We start from the raw sequence: 17,676 nt of genomic DNA, 5'->3' as shown, positions 1-17,676 counted from the left end.
ACAAGGCCCCACGCAGGAGCTCTGGGACTTTATCCTGAAGGCAAGCAGAGCTGTTTCAGGACAACGTGGTTTCTTCACAATGTAGCTTCTCCTTAGAGCGAGGGTCTCAGGTCCCTGGTCAGGGCCTTCGGAGGCCAACAACCAAATTGGGGTGGGGGCGGTCACTTCTGGGTGAAAGGAATGCAAGGAAACCAGAGAAACCAGGACGGGCTCAGAGTTGAGCTGGGCGTTGGGCATCAGGCAGGAGGAAGGGGCCCCAGTCAGGGCCTGTGTGGACATGGCTTCTTCTCTGCCTTCTGTGAGTCTTCTGGGTCCTTCTACAAATCCAGAAATCAGACAAGGAAGGGATGACCTGAGCCACCGCCACAAGTTCATGTTCACTTATCATAAGATTAGGCACAAAAACCAGAATAATACTCAGATCTAAAGAACGTTTTGGTGCAGTTTTCTTGTTTTGTTTTTTGTTTTTGTTTTTATTTTGGCTGTGTTGGGTCCTTGTTGCTGCGCGTGGGCTTTCTCTAGTTGTGGCGAGCGGGGGCTACTTTTCATTGTGGTGCGTGGGCTTCTCATTGCGGTGGCTTCTCTTGTGGAGCACGGGCTCTAGGCACATGGGCTTCGGTAGTTGTGGCATGCAGGCCCTAGAGAGCATGGGCTTCAGTAGTTGCATCACATGGGCTCTAGGGTGCGTGGGCTTCAGTGGTTGTGGTGGGTGGGCTCAGTAGTTGTGGCTCGCGGGCTCTGAGTGCAGGCTCAGTAGTCATGGCACATGGGCTTAGTTGCTCTGTGGCATATGGGATCTTCCTGGACCATGGATTGAACCTATGTCCCCTGCATTGGCAGGCAGATTCTTAACCACTGCACCACCAGGGAAGTCCCTTGGTGCAGTTTTCATGCTTATGTTTGACCTGAGAGTACAGGCTCTGAGCTCTGCAGGCAAAGCCATCCTCGTGCAGTTTCCCCAGAAGGTGGCTCATGGGAGTCAGGATTTTTACATGCGAGGGAGAGGAAATAAACTGTTCCCTCTATCCATTAGGTTTAGTGTCTGGGGTCCCGCAAATTAAACTGACCAAAGGCAAATTAACTGGAGAAAATGCTTATTACTTATGCATTTGGAGGCTAGACCTGGGGGCTTAACTACCCTTTTAACAAAGAGCGATAAATTGTGGAGAAGTGACAAGACAAAAGGGGTTTCTGCTTACAGGGAACTAAATTTGGGAAGGTAAAGATATGGGGGAAATAAGGGAAGATGCGGGTTATTTTAGTTTGTTGTGAGGCTCAGCCTCCTGCAGTCCTTTGGGTGATTAGCGTTCTCAGGTGGTTAAGCTGTTCCCTTCCTCTTGGGAGGGAAGGGATCGCCTTTATGAAGGGAAATTTATAGGCTGTCTCCAGGCAGAAAGGGGGAGGGCAGAGAATAGCCTTCCAGGAAATCATCTGCCTCAGGTGTTGGACTTTCCACGACTTTCCCGGCTCTGGAGATGCAGCCCTGCCTGCGAGGCTCTGTTTGGGGTTCGCCGTTGTGGGTTCAGGGAGCTCTCACCTGCCTTCACACGGACCAGCCAGGAGCGCAGAGATCCACATCAGGTGTAGGAACTGGAATCCAAGAAAACTGATGCAGAGGCAGCAGATTTGAAAGCCTTTCTGTTTCATGGACTTCAGTCCTCGGCCTTTTCTTCCCCCCCCCCTTTTATTTATTTGTTTGTTTGTTTATTTATTTTTGGCTGTGTTGGGTCTTTGTTGCGGTGCGCGGGCTTCTCACTATGGTGGCTTTTCTTGTTGAGGAGCACAGGCTCTAGGCGCGCAGGCTTCAGTAGTTGTGGCTTGCAGGCTTCAAGAGTGCAGGCTTAGTATTTGTGGCGCACAGGCTTAGTTGCTCCGCGGCATGTGGGATATTCCTGGACCAGGGCTCGAACCTGTGTCCCCTGCATTGGCAGGCGGATTCTTAACCACTGCACCACCAGGGAAGTCCCAGTCCTCAGCCTTTTCTGCCTTCCGAGCAAAGCTTAGGTCTCTGTGTGTTTTTAATCAGCTGCTTTTTCTTCCAACAGCCAGTGCTTTTTCTGTTGCAGGCAAAGCGGAGAGATTCACCTGCTGAAGGCAGCCAGAAGGCCAGCGAGCAGGACAGTAAGCAGGTACTACCCGAGGCGAGATTTCACGTTCTCTTTGTGACTAGACCGCTGCCTGTGTAGCCCGTCACTTACCCCTGACTCACGCCGTGACCTGGTTAACATCCATTTGTAAAACAGCTACATTCTTATATTCTTCTTAAAGTCATCTGTTCCGTATGTCCTTTGTTTTAATGTTTTAAAAAGTGTGCCGTACCTTGGAAACAACAGAACCAAAACCTCTTAAAGTTTTCCCCACGGGGAAATAAGAGGTGCCCTTCGTGGCCCTTCTGTGTGAGTGTCCCCGGGGCAGCCGTGACAAAGCTCCACAGACCGAGGCTTAAACAACACGCAGTGATTCCGTCCAGTGCCCGAAGTTGGAGACGAGGGCGTCAGCAAGGTTGGTTCCTTCTGGGGACCTCCGTTCTCGGCCTGCAGGCGCCGTCTTCTCTCTGTGTCTGTGTCTGTCTCCAGTGGTCCCTTTTCCATCAGGATATCAGTGCTATTGATCAGGACCCACCCTATCAACCTCGTCTTAACTTGATTCCCTCGGTAAAGACCCTGACTCTAAGCAGGTCCCGTTCAGAGGTGCTGGGGGTCAGGACCCCAACATCTGAGTTCTGGGGGCACAGTTGAGCCCACGGCAGCGTCCAGGGTGAGCCTGGCTTGGTCTCCCTCTCTCGGGTCACAATCTGGAGTTGTTTTCACCTCTGAGGGAACTAGTGATCAGGAACCTAGTGATCAACGCATTCTTTCTCCTCCAAGGGAGGCTACATGGGGGCTTCCCGCCGTGCCCCCCACCCCCCACCCCCAGGCTTCTGCTGAGTCAGGCCCTTTCTCTCTGTTCTGTGCGACATAGCTTCCTGTACGCTTGGTAAACCAAGTTGTTGGAGAAACAGGTTTTTTTCTCTGGACACAAGGATGCTTGTTTTCCTGTCACTGTAAATAGACAGCGGGAGCTTTACACGCTCTGGAAGGCCTGGGCTGGGCGGGGTGCGCAGCGAGCACTCACTCTGGCCGCTTGTCACCTGTCTCTGCTCTGAGCTTTATTTTAAATTCCCAAGTGGACAGGCCCTCACAGTTCCTTTTCTTCTGGTTTTCTTAGTGCCCTGAGGGTACTTCCTGGGGGATTTTTCAGAGCAAGATGTTCAGGCACTTTTTTTCCATTAGAAGCTTCTGAAGCACGTTTTTGAAATCAGCAGGGTGGTTGAAAGTAAAAATACAACCCAGTTATCTTGTCATTTTTTTTTTTTAAAGAGATTGAAATCGAGAAGTTGTTCATTAAGAATCTGAAACATGAAATGTTAACAGTAGTGTAGCCAACAGGGTACGTGGCCGCAGTCTCAGGGCTGAGGAGGAAGGGCCTGGAAAGGAGTGGGGCTCACGGCGGGGGAGCCCAAGAGGGCCGGGAGGTTCCCAGTGTGCGAGCCGCCCTCTGCCTTGGGCGCTGTGAGTAGACTGGCCAAGTTCATCCACCAGCCAGCACTCACCTGGACCCAGAGACCCCCTCTGTCCTGTCCCAAAGCCAGGCCCGGTTGGAAAGCCAGAGGGCCCCTAGACCAGGTTAGCTGGTCCCAGCATTTCCCCTGGGACCCCCGAGGTTCCCGCTGTGTTTGAAGGGTTGGCTGGAATGCCCAGTGGACGCCGTGGCTGTGAGGCCAGCCTGGTGGCTCTCTCGGGTGAACGGTGCTCAGCTGCTGCTCCGGGGACCCCTTCCCTGCATGTGGGCGCTGTCCGTTCTGGCTGGAGGAGAATGCTGGCCACCTGTCCCTGGGACCTCCCATCTCCTCTGAGGCGGCTGCAGGACCCCATGTCCCTGGGCCTCAGCAGCAGCTCTTGTTTCTGGGGCTTCGATCATTGGGTCAGAGTGGGGAGCACAGGGCGTGTGGTGTTTTCCTTGATAAACTGAGGCGGTTCAGTTTGCTGGTTAGCCCGGCCCACTCCCCAGTGTCCGTCTTCCTTCCCAGGGGGCCGCTTCCTTAGACACCCCCTGCTTGCCGGGCGGCACTTGGTGGTTCCTGCCGAGGAAAGCAGCTCCGTGCTGTGGCCTCCCATCGCTGCAGAGTCCAGGCTCCGAGACCATGGAGACAGTGTCCACAGTGCGCAGACCCCAGCCCTCCAGGACTCGCTCTGTCCCACCCTGAGAGGCAGCCAGTGGTGTCACCCCGTGAGAGCAGTGCAATTGGAGGACTCAGTTCTCAGCGAACAGGCGGGCTTTCCAAGTTGTCAGTCTGATGAGTCCCCAGGTCACCCCAAGCTTCCCCTAGCACACGAGTGTGTCTGTGCTACTCAAAAACAGGCAGATGGGAAAGCTTCCTGACTTTGGGATTGGCAACAATTTCATGGATGTGACACCAAAAGCACAGGCAACAGAAGAGAAAATAGATAAATGAGACTTCATTGAAATTAAAAACTTTCGTGCATCAAAGGACACTATCAACAAACAGAGTGAAAAGACAGCTCATGGAATGGGAAAAATATCTGCAAATTATTTATCTGATAAGGGGTTAATATTCAGAACATAGAAAGAACTCCTACAACTCAACATCAACAAAACAAGCAACCTGATTAAAAAATGGGCAAAGGGGCTTCCCTGGTGGCGCAGTGGTTGAGAATCTGCCTGCTAATGCAGGGGACACGGGTTCGAGCCCTGGTCTGGGAAGATCCCACATGCCGTGGAGCAGCTGGGCCCGTGAGCCACAACTACTGAGCCTGCGCGTCTGGAGCCTGTGCTCCGCAACAAGAGAGGCCACGATAGTGAGAGGCCCGCGCACCGCGATGAAGAGTGGCCCCCGCTTGCCACAACTAGAGAAAGCCCTCACACAGAAATGAAGACCCAACACAGCCAAAAATAAATAAATAAATTTTTTTAAAAACTGGGCAAAGGACTTGAGTAGACATTTCTCCAAAGAAGATACACAAATAGCCCACAAGCACATGAAAAGATGCTCAATACCAGTGGTCTTTAGGAACATGCAAACCAAAACCACCATGAGGTACCACTTTACGCCCATTAGGGGACAGCTGCTATTAAAAAAGCAAAACAGAATAACAGGTGTTGGCAATGATGTAGAGAAGTTGAAGATTTTTTGCATTGCCGGTAAGAATGTAAAATGGTGCAGCCGCTGTGGAAAACAGTATGGTGTTTCCTTGAAAAATTAAAAATAGAATTACCTTATGATCCAGCAATCCCATTTCTGGGTATATACCCAAATGAATTGCAAGCGGTGTCTCGAAGAGGTATTTGTACACCCATTTTCACAGCAGCATTATTCATGAAGCCAGAAGTTGTGAGCAACCCAAGTGCCCATTGGCGGATGAATGGATGAGCATAATGTGGTCCATCCATACAGTGGAATATTATCCAGCCATAAAAAGGAAGGAAATCCCATCACATGCTACAACATGGGTCAACCCTGAAGACTGTGTTAGCTCAGGCTGCCATAACAAAACACTAGACTGGCTGGCTAACATACCGGAAATTTATTTTCTCACAGTTCTGGAGGCTGGACATCCAAGATCAAAGTGTAGGCAGGTGTGGCGCAGACGGCTGGCGTCTTGCTGTGTGCCTGCACATCCTTTCCTCTGTGCCTGTGCATCCCTGGAGTCCCTTCCTCTTATAAGGACACCAGACCTATCGGATCAGAACCCCCTCTTATGACCTCATTTAACCTGTCACCTTAAAGGCCCGATCTCTAGATACAGTCACATTGGAGGTTAGGGCTTGAACATTCGGATTTTGGGGGGACACAGACATTCAGTCCACAGCAAAGACATTATACTCAGTGAAATAAGCTAGACACGAAGGACAAATCCTGGGACTTCCCTGGCAGTCCAGTGGTTAAGATTCCTCACTTCCACTGCAGGGAATGAGGGTTCGATCCTTGGTTGGGGAACCAAGATTCTACATGCTGCGAGGAGCGGCCCTACAGTGGGATGCCCCCCACCCCATACAGTGGGATCCTGTATGATCCCGCTTATATGAGGTCCCTGCAGCTGTCAAATTCATAGAGACAGAGAGTGGAAGGGTGGGTGTCAGGGGCTCGGGGAGGGTAGGGAGTTAGTGTTTAATAGGACAGAGTTTCAGTCTGGGAAGATGAGAAAGTTCTGGAGATGATGGTAGTGATGGCTGCACAGCTGTCAATGTATTTAATGCTGCTGGATTGTACGCTTAACAGTGGTAAGATGGTCAATGCTATGTTATGTGTATTTTACCACGAAAAAAGAGAAACCGTGCAGACAAAGCTGGCGTAAGGAGGGGCATGGCCCCCCCATTTTGCTGTGTCATGTCTGGCTCCCCTGGTGACAGAGACCCCACTCTCCACCCATCCTGGTACATCTGTAACCACCGTGGGTGGCCTCAGGGAAAGGACCAACCAGGATGTTGTCATCGATTTTCAGGACAAAGTGTCACCTGATGTCTTCAAGGGGGCACGTGCTCCTGCAGTATGAATTTTTTGGGTGGGTGAAGTCACGGCAGCTCCCAGCCAGGCTCCATGCGTGGGGTTTAACATGGAGTGTCTGCAGTGCCATGGGTAGGTTCCTGCCATTCCTACCTCGCCCGGGGACGGGGCAGTGGCTGCAGCGGGAGAGAGGAGGAAGGCCTGTGGTCACACCTCCCATGGCTGGAGGGATGGAAAGCCGGGTTGTGGATGGGCAGGTGGGCCCACCTCTGAGCCGAAGCCCAGGGAGAGCTGGGGGGCGTTGCTCTCCAGACCTCTGTAGTTTGAGTTACTATTTTTAAGTTTTAGTCTCAAGCATACAATGGCGATCAGTCCCAGGGTCTCTGCAGTCATGGAGCAATGGGTTGTCACCTGGGGCCTCTCTTGAGCAAAGCCAGTTGCTGGGGGTAGACCGTGAACGCCAAGAAGGAGGCCTCAGGGCTGGGAACACTTGCTCGGAGAAGCTATTCTGTGCCAGATTGGTCTCTTACACACTGTTCAGTGACTTTCCTTTTTATTATGAGAATTTCACTAGGAACCCACCTCCTGCACTTGGTCTTATAGCACCCCTTCCCTCCCCCCGCCACGGTTAACTTTTCCTATATTATTTTGAGGCAAAACCCAGACGACATACCATTTCATTTTAGTATAGCTTCTGACTCCTGATTTCCTAGCAACCTCTGAGTGTGCACCCAGACATGACTGTGTACGATGTGGAAAGCCCTGAGGTCTGACTTCGTAGGTCTGTCCTGGTTCATTTTTATCACATCCTTTTCTGTGCACAGTGCCCTCCACGTTACTGGCTATTCATCCAAAATTGTGCCAATTCTTTTAATCTATCAAGTAAAGATAATGTGAATTGCCCCAATCTTTTTCTTTTGTTGGGTAACGAGGTCATAGGATTATTTTTTTTTTAATAAATTTTATTTATTTATTTTTGGCTGCTTTGCGTCTTCGTTGCTGCACGCGGGCTTTCTCTAGTTGCGGTGAGCGGGGGCTACTCTTCGTTGCGGTGCATGGGCTTCTCATTGCAGTGGCTTCTCTTGTTGCGGAGCACAGGCTCTAGGCACGCAGCTTTAGTAGTTGTGGCACGTGGGCTCTAGAGCTCAGGCTCAGTAGTTGTGGCGCACGGGCTTAGTTGCTCCGCAGCATTTGGGATCTTCCCGGACCAGGGCTCGAACCTGTGTTCCCTGCGTTGGCAGGCGGATTCTTAACCACTGCGCCACCAGGGAAGCCCCTCACAGGATTATTTTATCGACGTCTTCAGAAGCAGTGCTGGCTTTCTGCTCACGTCTGTGGTGGGTTGTTTTTAGGCTGCCGCATCTGCTTGTGAATGTCCTTCTCTGAATCATTATTATCATGATTCTTATTATCATCATTAGATGGGACACGCCCTGGATACATTTGTTCCCATCCCTGGGTGATCGACAGCTCATGATTCTGCTGTCACAGTTATTGTAACTAACCAGATGTTTAAAGCCCCTCTAGAATCTCTGGAAAAGTAGTCAACTTTCTTTGTTTTGTTTAGGGGATAAAAGTAGGCCAGCCCATCCGTCTCGATTCTGTCATTCTCTGTCACTGTGCTGCCATCACGTTGCTGTCCCCGAGCAGGGCGCTGGCTTATCTTGTTATGTCTTTGCACAGGGCCACCTGGCGGTGTTGGCAGTGGGTCACCCCCTCGCTCCCAGTGTGAGTTCCAGCCTCGCATCCAGCCTGGCATCCAGCACTGGCTCAGGCGGCTCCTCGCCCACTGCTCTGCCCACTGTCTCAGCTCGTGCCCACCCTCTTGACCCCACTGGCAGCGCCGTCGAGGCGGTCCCAGGTAAGTCCGGGGCTCTGCTCCCATCTCCCCGACGCCTCTTTGCACTTCCCTTGACGCCTTCCAGTATGCATGGTGTATGCTCACGCTCAGTTTGTAGAAGAGCGTTTTCGGTCACCTGCCACTTCGGCTGTGTTGCCCGTGGTCTAGGAAATGCCTGCCTTGCTGGGGGCCTTGGGCTGCAGAGGGGATGAGGAGCCCTCAGGCGGGGCAGCTGGACGGGCCCCACAGGGCAAGGCAGGGCGGGCAGTGCCACCCAGCCTGAGACCACCAAGAACAGGAGGCTTCAGAGAAATGGGGGTTGTGAGGGGTGGTGAGGGCACCTGAAGACGGGGGACGGTGACAAGGGTGAGGAGCGGGGATGAGGTCACAAGGCATGGGCATGGCTACCGGCTGCAGAGGGGTCCTTGGCCGCTGGGAGTCCTTGAGGGTTTGTGGACTGATGACTGGTGTGATTGGACCCGGGGGACCTGTCTGGCAGCTGGATGGAGGCACAGAGCCCAGGTTGGGGCTGTCGTGAAAGCTAAGGGAAGAGTGGAGCTGGCAGGCGAGACGGTGCCTGCCAGGGCCATACGGGTCACCTGGCCCTCTCAGGCCACGTCTGGGTGCACCTGGCTGCACCAATAATACTAGCCAGTTTTGGGAAGTAACGGAATCCTCAGAACTGCCCTCTGGCCCCAGGAGGAGGGCCCTAGCTGGCCTTTCTGCTGTTGGGACCCAGGACCCAGAGTGCACACCCCACCTGCTTTGGGGCTAACAGGTGTAGACTGGATTGTTTTTCCATGTAGTTTCATTCAGGTTGTATCCTTACTAATGCACTGCATGAATAGAAGGGGTAAACTCTGAAATAAACAGGTGCTGGTTCCAGATTTTCTGTGTTTAATGGATTCAGTGGAATCATTTCAGGGCCACTGGGCAGGTTCCTTTCTTTTGCCTTCCACTTCATATGAACAGGCGGGAACCTCCGGAGTTCATTGCCGGGTGGCTGGCAAAGGGTGGAAAGACTAGATCGACTGTGGAGGGACCTCAGGGCTGTGGGCAGCTGACTCTAAGTGACCTCCGAGGGCAGGGTCACGGCCTGTTCATCCTGACCCGCATGGCGTTGGGTTGAGCGTGTTTTACCTGAGTGGGGTCCGGCCTGAGCCGCGGCAGGTGGGCAGGGTAGGAGCAACCGGCCGGCGGCAGGGCTCGGGACTTGCCGCGGAGACCCCACTTTAACCTGAACAAAGCAGCCCGGCCCCGCGATGGTTTTCGCACAACCTGGGTCCGGGGTCCCGGCACGCCGCCTCGCAGCGCCGGGAGGGGCAGGTGCTGGTAAGAGGAGGTGGCGTGCCCCGCCGGGGGCCCATACACCGGGCCTTGGAGACGCGGGGATCCGAGGACAGGGAGCCGCGGGGCCCGAACACTCTCACCAGCCCGCACAGCGCCAGCCAGGTGCGACGGGGCGGGGCCAGGGGCGGGGCAACCTAAGGCTTGCGTCACCGGTGTGGGGCGGAGTATGTCGGGGGCGGGGGCATCCCGAGGCTTGCGTCATCCGGGCGGGGCAAGTCGGGGGCGGGTCGATCTAACATTTGCGTCACCAGGGGCGGGGCCGGCGCGGGCCGGGCGGGGCGCGGGCCGTGTTTGAATCGGCGGCGGTGGCGGCCGCAGCAGTGCGGGGCGCCGGACGCTGGGACGGTGAGTCAGCATCGTCAGTCCCGCGCCGTCAGGGTGCGGGTCGTCGTTACCCGGAGCTGCAGACAGAGCGGTGCGCCAACTCTCTCTGCTAGGTACGCCTTCCTCCGCCCCAGGTGCGCCTTCCCTTCTCCCCAGGTGGGCCAACTCCCGTCCCTCCAGGTGGGCCAAATCCGCTCCCATGTGAGGTGCGTCTCCCCCTTCTCCCCTCCCCCCGATCTTTCCCCTCCCCTCCCGGTGCGCCTCTTACCGGTCTGCGGTACCCGCGCCCCGGGCCAGGTGTGACAGCCAGGGGTTGGTACCAAGATCTTCGGGGTTGCGGAATGAGGCGAATACAAACATCCCCCCTTTAGGAACCTGCTCTGCAGAGGCGCCCGCTGCTTCCCTGCGTGGGTGCCAGCCGCGGGCTTCTCCAGGGAAGCCTGCATCGCCTAGCGGAGGTGGGTCTCTCACTCCCCGATGAGGACGGGGTTCCTGCCTTGTCCTGTTGCGAATCGAATCGCCGCCTGCACTGTCGGAAACTCAGACCAGCAGTGAGCGGGTTTGCCAGGTGCTTCTCCATCCTCTAGTTAGGGGAAGGACAGCCCGCCAGGGGGCATCCTGCCCCCTCCCCGTGGGTGCAGGGGAGCACCCCCACGTCAGGGGTTCCCCATTCTGGCCTCTAATTCGAGCACTGACTGTGTGCATTGTTCCCGTGTGTCCCATGGTCCTGGGGACCTGGGCACCTCTTGAATGTGCTGTGTCACGTCGGAAACCGAGCTTTGCCAGGGCCATTACTCAGCAGCTTTCAGCTAATTGCTCGTTAACATCTGGGCGGTTACTGGTACTTTGTTTGGCAAGGCGGGCTCCGGGTCACATGGCACAGTTTACCTAACTGGGTTCACATAGATTTTGAGTGTTAAGTTAGTTCTTCCTTTAAGAGAACGTCTCAGAAGACCTGGGTCTGATCTCAGGGAACAGTGGGGTGTGTAATAGGATAAGAGACATAGTGCTGGTGAAAAAGTGGGCCAGGACACCTCCTGGGAGCGCCAGTGACCGCCGCCACCCCCCCAACCCCCGCCTCCGCAACACAGGCTGTGGTTTGTCAGGTGAGAGTTGGCCCCTGTTGTGCCCTGCCTGCACCTGAGCAGGGCAGGGCAACAGGGGTGCCCCTTTATGCTGAGTCATTGGGTGGGGGTGGGGGAGTGGGATGAGATAAATCACTTCAAGGTGAGAAAAGGCTCCTGTACTCAGTTTATTTCTATCCATCCGTCCATCCCTTCCTTCATTTTATGTGCCTTTGTTATTCAAAAAATGTTTTTGGAACTCTGCCAGCTTTGAAGCAGACCACCCCTAACCTGATCCCACCACTCCAGGTGCGAAGGGCTAAGTCCATATTGTCAGGTCCTCCTGACCAGCATGTCCAGGACGGGAGCTCAGGACCTCAGGCAGAGCAGATGTGCCAGGCCAGCACAGGGAGCATGGGTGGTGGTGGCAGGTCAGGCGTGCAGTGGGCGGGTCAGGGTGCTTGCTGTCAGTGGGTGAGTCTGCACATCGGCCAGCAGTGGTCCAGGCCTGGGCTGGACTGCACAGTCCAGGTGACATGCAGGGATGGAGGAAGGGGTGATTCTGAGAAGGGTTTTGGGGGCTAGGCAGGAGTTTTCTCAGGACTAGTGGGGCTAATGGAAGCTGTGGCAGGCTGTATCCCACAGCAGTGTCATGGCTTAAAGACAAAGGAGGAGCCATTGCTGGGGTGGGGAGGGGAAGGGTGGGAAAGGGTCCTGCTGGGGAAGTGTGGACTGGCTCGCCGAGTAGTACATCCTTTCTGGGAGGCAGGACTCAGGACATGAAAGGGTTGGCATCACAGAAAGGTTACTCCTGGGACAGAGCAGGTCGGGGTGAGGGGGCAGCCTGCAGAGATGGCTAGAGCTGGGAGCCCTAACTGGTGTGGGTCAGGGGATGAGGAGTTGAGGGCTCCGCTGGGCTTCTGCTCAGTATGTGGGCCCCGGTGCACCAGCTCAAAGGAGGCACCTGTGTGCGGTTTGATAAGGAGCCAATGCTGCAGTGGGGCCACTCCTGCTAGGAGGAGGCAGTGTGGCCGTGCTGGGGGACGGCTGGGGCGTCTGCAGGTGAGCACTGCAGAAGTCACCTGTGTCCGGGTGTGGACCAGGCACAGGAGGGGCTGCCGGCCTCCCATGGAGGGTGGGAGGGCCAGGAGGTGGCCCCAGGCAGGGGAGGGAAGAGGGACAGGGCCGCCTTTGACCGGAGGGGTTTGGGTGCACAGTGCAGGGCTGGAAGGCAAGGCTGGGGCGACAGTTTAAAGAGTGAGCTGGAAACTGGGGACAGCAACAAGGAGGGGGTCACCCGACTAGGGGCGGATTTGGGTGAGGGGCTGCAGGGCCTGTGGTCATGTCCTGGGGAGCAGGTGGGAGCCAGAGGCTGTACCCCCTGTGCGGAGTTCACATTAACAGGAGACAGGTCTGTCTGTGGAAGGGTCCTGACAGGTCTGGGCCCCTAGGTCTGCGGGAGGCACCGTTCGAGCACCACAGCACGGCCTGGAGAGGACAGGTCGGTGTGTGTGTGGGGGGGTGTTTCCAGGTGGTCTCGATTGTTGTGAGTTAAATTATGTGCTCCCCAAAAGATATGCCTCTGTCCTAAACTCCCCGTCCCTGTACCTGGGAATGTGACCTTATTTAGAAACAAGTCTTTGCAGGGAATTACCTGGTGGACCAGTGGTTAGGACTCCACGCTTTCACTGCCACGGGCCTGGGTTCAATCCCTGGTTGGGGAACTAAGATCCTGCAAGCTGTGCGGTGCTGCCAAAAAAAAAGAAACAAGTCTCTGCAGATGTAATTAAGGTAAAATGAGGCCATTAGGATGGGCCCTAATTTGATATGACCGGTGTCCTTATAAGAAGGAAATTTGGACACAGAAACACAGGGGAGGGAAGACCACATGAGAGGACAGAGGCAGAGGTGGGGCTGGTGTGTCCACAAGCCAGGGAACGCCAAGGACTGCCAGCAGAAGAGGCAGGAGGGAGGGTCCCTGGAGCCTCAGCGGGAGCCCAGCCCTGTGCACCTTGACCTCAGCCTCTGGCCTCGGAGTGGATTTGCATGAGTGGAATTGTGTTGCTTGAGGCCGCCTGGTGTGTGGTGCTTGGTTTTGGCGGCTCCTGGACACAAATGGCCCTGCGTGCTTTTAGATGTCAGGAGGAGGCTTCCTGGGGAGCAGGAGGCACTTGCTGCAAAGAAGCGTTGAGAAGCAGGGCCGGGAGGGGGCACCCACAGAGGGGAGTGGAGGCCCCAGGAGGAAAGGGGGACTGTGCAGGCCAGAGGCGGGTGCTGCCCCCACGGTCCCAGCCCCACTGTCTCCCTGAGGCAGTCTTGTCAGTCTTTTCTTCCTGTCACCACTCTTGCATCAGGCCACCTTCCAGTCACCTCCATCCTTGGATGTGGTCATCGGGTGCGTCACATGAAACTGTTGGCGGGGCTGGTCCAGCTGTGCAGGCGCTATTGTCACAGTTGGGGCAGCGCTGTGAGCAGCGCTTCATGTCTTCCTGCCGCTCCCCCAGGACTGAGGAGCTTGGGGTGCTGCCAGCCCAGGGCCTGCATCGATGTCCACAGCGCCCGGTGTCACAGGCTCAGCCCCCTTGGCCTCCTCACACTCCAGAGCAGAGGTGGAAAATCCAGGGGCCCTGGCCCGGTTGCCACCCTATGTGTTCACCAGCCCTTCAGATAGTTCTTCCTGCAGTGCGGTACAGTCGGGGGATCCCTCTGGGCCGAGGGAGCCTGTGCCCCATTCCGTGCTCCTGGCTGTCGTTGCCAGTGGGGCCAGGACCAGGTCATGTGTGCAGGTGGCGGGGATGAAACAGGGAAGGAAACAGACGCGGGGACCCCTTGTCCGCCTTCCCGGGTGCGCATGGTAGCCTCGCCCTGGGGCAGAAGCTGCACTGGGACCCCAGTGGGCCGCTAAGCGCTGGCATCGGGTGGCAGCCCTCCCCGTGGTTGGCTCAGTGGTCCCCATGGGGCCCAGGCAGGGAAGGGATGGGGCTGCCCATTGGACTGGACCCCAAGTCTGCTCTGCATGTGTCTGGCTCCCGACTCCTCAGAAGTCACACGTCTCCTGCCCCGTTTTTCCCCCTGAGTGTGGTAGAGGGTCTTTCATTTGAAAGGCAGCAGCCCTCTCCCTGGGCGTGGGTCTCTCTGTTCCAGAGGCACGGTCTCATCCCCTCGCCCTCTTTTTTTTTTTTAATAAATTTATTTGTTTATTTATTTATTTTTGGCTGCATTGGGTCTTCGTTGCTGCCGTGGGCTTTCTCTAGTTGTGGCAAGCAGGGGCTTCTCATTGTGGTGGCTTCTCTTGTTGCAGAGCATGGGCTCTAGGCGCATGGGCTTCAGTAGTTGTGGCTCGCGGGCTCTAGAGCACAGGCTCAGTAGTTGTGGTGCATGGGCTTAGTTGCTCTGCGGCATGTGGGATCTTCCCGGACCAGGGATTGAACCCGTGTCCCCTGCATTGGCAGGCGGATTCTTAACCACTGTGCCACCAGGGAATCCCTACCTTGCCCTCTTGACTCTTGGATCAAATGCAGCCACCCCAGCCTCCCGGCTCCTCCTTCCTTTGCTCCTGGGGGTCTGGCTGAGCCCCAGGAGGTGGGGGGGCGTAGTCAGAGCTGAGCTTCCTCCTCTCTGAGGTGGGTCTGACTTGATGCTGCTCGTTGGGTTGGACACTGTCCAGGGACTCTGACATTTGGCACCAGGCAGCTGGGGGCGGGGCAGAGGTGGGAGGCTGACCCAGAGCAGGCAGTTCTGACGAGGGTCCCCGTGGTCCACCCCTGGGCTGGGGGCATTGAGTGCCTTTGTGGCCTCTTGAAATGGGACTTGGTGCATCTGACCAGGCGTCATGGGGCACTGAGGGGCCCTGCGGCCAGCAGGGGGCACGGGACTGGGCCACACAGGAGAGGCCCGCCTGCCTCCTGGAAGGGGTGCTTTGGGAGAGCAGACCCCAGAGGCGGGTTGGGGAGAAAGGTTCTGAGGTGGCAGAGCTCCTGTGTGCTGTGCCTTCGATGTCACCACGGTTTGCTGCGGACCTGCCTGTGACTTTGTGCTGGGGAGGTCTCTCTGGCCCCACGCTGTGTCCCAGGAGCTCCTGCAGCCCCTCCCCTCGGTTCCCAGGCCACACCTTCCCTGAGTCGACCCTCTGGGGCTGTGGGAACTTTGGGGGTTGGCAGGCCTGACCTCAGCCACCCCAAGACAGCTTCCTGCTTGTTGTCAGGTCCCCAGGGTACAGGACCCCAGGAGGGAGTGTCAGGTGGGGTCAGCGCCGATGGGGCCATGTTCCATTCCCCTGTCCCTTTAACAGACAGGCCTGGGGGGCACCGAGGGCCACAGCAGAACACCCAGCTCAGTGCCCCAGGGGAGAACGGATGTGGGTCTCTGCTGTGACCCGGCTGAGGAAGTCAGCGCAGGTGCCACCTGAGTCGTCCGTGAGCTGCTTTCCCCTGGACATCGCTGTCCTGGAATATTCTTTACTAGTCAAGCATGTTTATTTGGTCAGTTTTACCAAATGATTAGGAGTTGAGTCAGTGAGATGAGGGCTGTGTTGCTGAGGCTAGTAGATTGGCCCCAAGCCCAGACTGGTCCCCTCCGCCACGAGAGCCTGGCTTTCCCCCGCGATGACGCCGGTTCTGTTCTGCAGGATCCTCTTTAGACCTTCACCTCGGCGACATCAGCCTCGTGCCCCCAGATAAGGACCTGGAGGAGCACGACAGCCGTGACCTCGGACCCACAGGTAGTGCCTGCACCTGGTGCTTTCCGGGGCCTTCTGTTGTGGCTCTAAGGTGGGAGGGGTCCTGTCTCCCTCCCTGCCGCCCCCACCCTGAGGTCCCTGCAGAGGTGGGGGTCAGGCCTTCGTGTCCCTTCTCAGATGTTTAACCACTGCATTGGCATGAAGACAAATGTGTTAACATTAGGTACTGAATCATTCTGTTTGACCTAAAAGTTTATCTTTTTTCTTCTGTTATTTTTTTAAAGATTTATTTATTATTTATTCAATTAATTTATTTTTGGCTGTGTCGGGTCTTAGTTGAGGCATGCGGGATATTTCATTGTGGCGCACAGGCTTCTCTCTAGTTGTGGCATGTGGGTTTTCTCTCTCTAGTTGTGGTGCATGGGCTCTGTAGTTTGCGGCATGGAGGGTCTCTAGTTGAGGCGCTCGGGCTCAGTAATTGTGGCACGAGGGCTTAGTTGCCCTGAGGCATGTGGGATCTTAGTCCCCTGACCAGGGATCCAACCGCATCTCCTTCATTGTAAGGTAGATTCTTTACCACTGGACCACCAGGGAAATCCCTCTTCTATTATTAAAATAAACCATTTCTGGGGGGCCCAAAAAGTACTGGGACCACCATGCCCATGGACAGGTCGGCCGGGCAGGGCCTAGTGGGTGTCTGAGCAGTGAGGGGTGCAGCCACACCTCCCTGGGTGGGGGTCCCCCCAGCGCTCCCACCCCCGGTGTCCACCCGCTCCATCAGCTCGGAGCGGTGCTGGGGGATTCCTGGGACAGAGGATCTCGCTCCGCCCCTCGCTAACCTGGCCCCTCCACCCCACGCAGGTCAGCGGTCGCTGGGGGGCTCGGCGCCCGTGGCCATCCCAGGCTGCCTGCCCCGCTCCCCGTCCCTGCAGTCCTCATCGTCCCTGTCCGCCTCCCCACTCGGCTCCTTCTCCCAGTCCCTGTCGGGGCCACTCGTCTCCTCAGCCATGACGCCCCCCCAGCAGCCGCCAGCCCTCAAGTCGGAGCCCCGAGCGCTGGGCCCCCCAGCCCCGTCCTACAACTCCTTCGGTGAGTGGGGCTCTTGGGGCTCCAGGTGCGGGAGGCGGCCACAGCGCGGCGCATCCCGTCCCCGGTGTCTGCTGCTCGGCGGAAGGTGCCCTGGGCAGGGGGCCTGGGGTTTGCACCTGAACCTCTGTGGGGGTGTCAGTGTGCCTGGGACCCCGAGCCGCTCTCGTGACACCACCACGGCGAGACCTGCCTCACCCGCAGGCTGCGGGGTTGTGACATCGCCAGAGACCAAGCTCAGAACCAGACGGATTTGCAAAAACAGGAAACTTGATTTAAATTTCTTTCCTTGAAAAATGTTATCTTATGCGATCTGTTTTGTTTTAAAAGAGTTGATATTTTAAAGTATCTATTTTAATTTCTAATGACACATGTATGTCAATGGATGTCACCCATGCAAACAAAAACCCTTTGGGGTCCTCCAGATTCTAAGTGCGTAAAGGGTTCTGGGACGAGAGTCTGAGCACTGCTGCCCCCACGATGCAGCCACAGAAACGGATTTGTTTCCTTTGCTGGTGGAGAGATCGGGGTCCCCAGAGCTTGCCGGGGAGATGCTTGTGAGGTCCCAGCACAAGCAGGCTGACATCCGGCTCCTCCACACTCAGGCTTGAATGGCGTCCCCGGCAGCATCTGGGACTTTGTCTCTGGCAGCTTCTCTCCCAGCCCGTCCCCCATCCTGAATGCTGGCCCCACGGCCTCTTCAGGCGCGAGTCCAAACAGTGCCGAGCTGGCCCGGGTCAGGCGGCAGCTGGATGAGGCCAAGAGGAAGATCCGGCAGTGGGAGGAGTCCTGGCAACAGGTGAAGCAGGTGAGCGTGGGGAGGGGCTGC

General features: G+C 56.2%; 1 protein-coding gene across 6 annotated transcripts in view; it reads left to right on the top strand.

Annotated features, from left to right (window-relative positions):
* Positions 1–17,676, top strand: part of UNKL (unk like zinc finger) — a 45,224-nt gene that overhangs the window by 23,911 nt on the left and 3,637 nt on the right. For 5 of the 6 annotated variants that reach the window (XR_009497745.1, XM_059898565.1, XM_059898564.1 and 2 more), the window contains 5 exons: positions 2,067–2,129; positions 8,189–8,366; positions 15,711–15,803; positions 16,623–16,850; positions 17,453–17,655. Coding sequence is in view for 5 of the 6 variants with exons in the window: in XM_059898565.1 (XP_059754548.1) it covers positions 2,067–2,129; positions 8,189–8,366; positions 15,711–15,803; positions 16,623–16,850; positions 17,453–17,655 (765 nt within the window). In the remaining variant the exon portion in view is untranslated. The remainder of the gene's footprint in view (positions 1–2,066; positions 2,130–8,188; positions 8,367–15,710; positions 15,804–16,622; positions 16,851–17,452; positions 17,656–17,676) is intronic. The other variant, XM_059898566.1, reaches the window with a different exon arrangement.

Source organism: Balaenoptera ricei, chromosome 15 (genome assembly GCF_028023285.1).
Source record: "Balaenoptera ricei isolate mBalRic1 chromosome 15, mBalRic1.hap2, whole genome shotgun sequence".
NCBI lineage: Eukaryota > Metazoa > Chordata > Mammalia > Artiodactyla > Balaenopteridae > Balaenoptera > Balaenoptera ricei.
The sequence above is the reverse complement of the archived record's forward strand: the minus strand, read 5'-3'. Positions and strand labels throughout refer to the sequence as shown.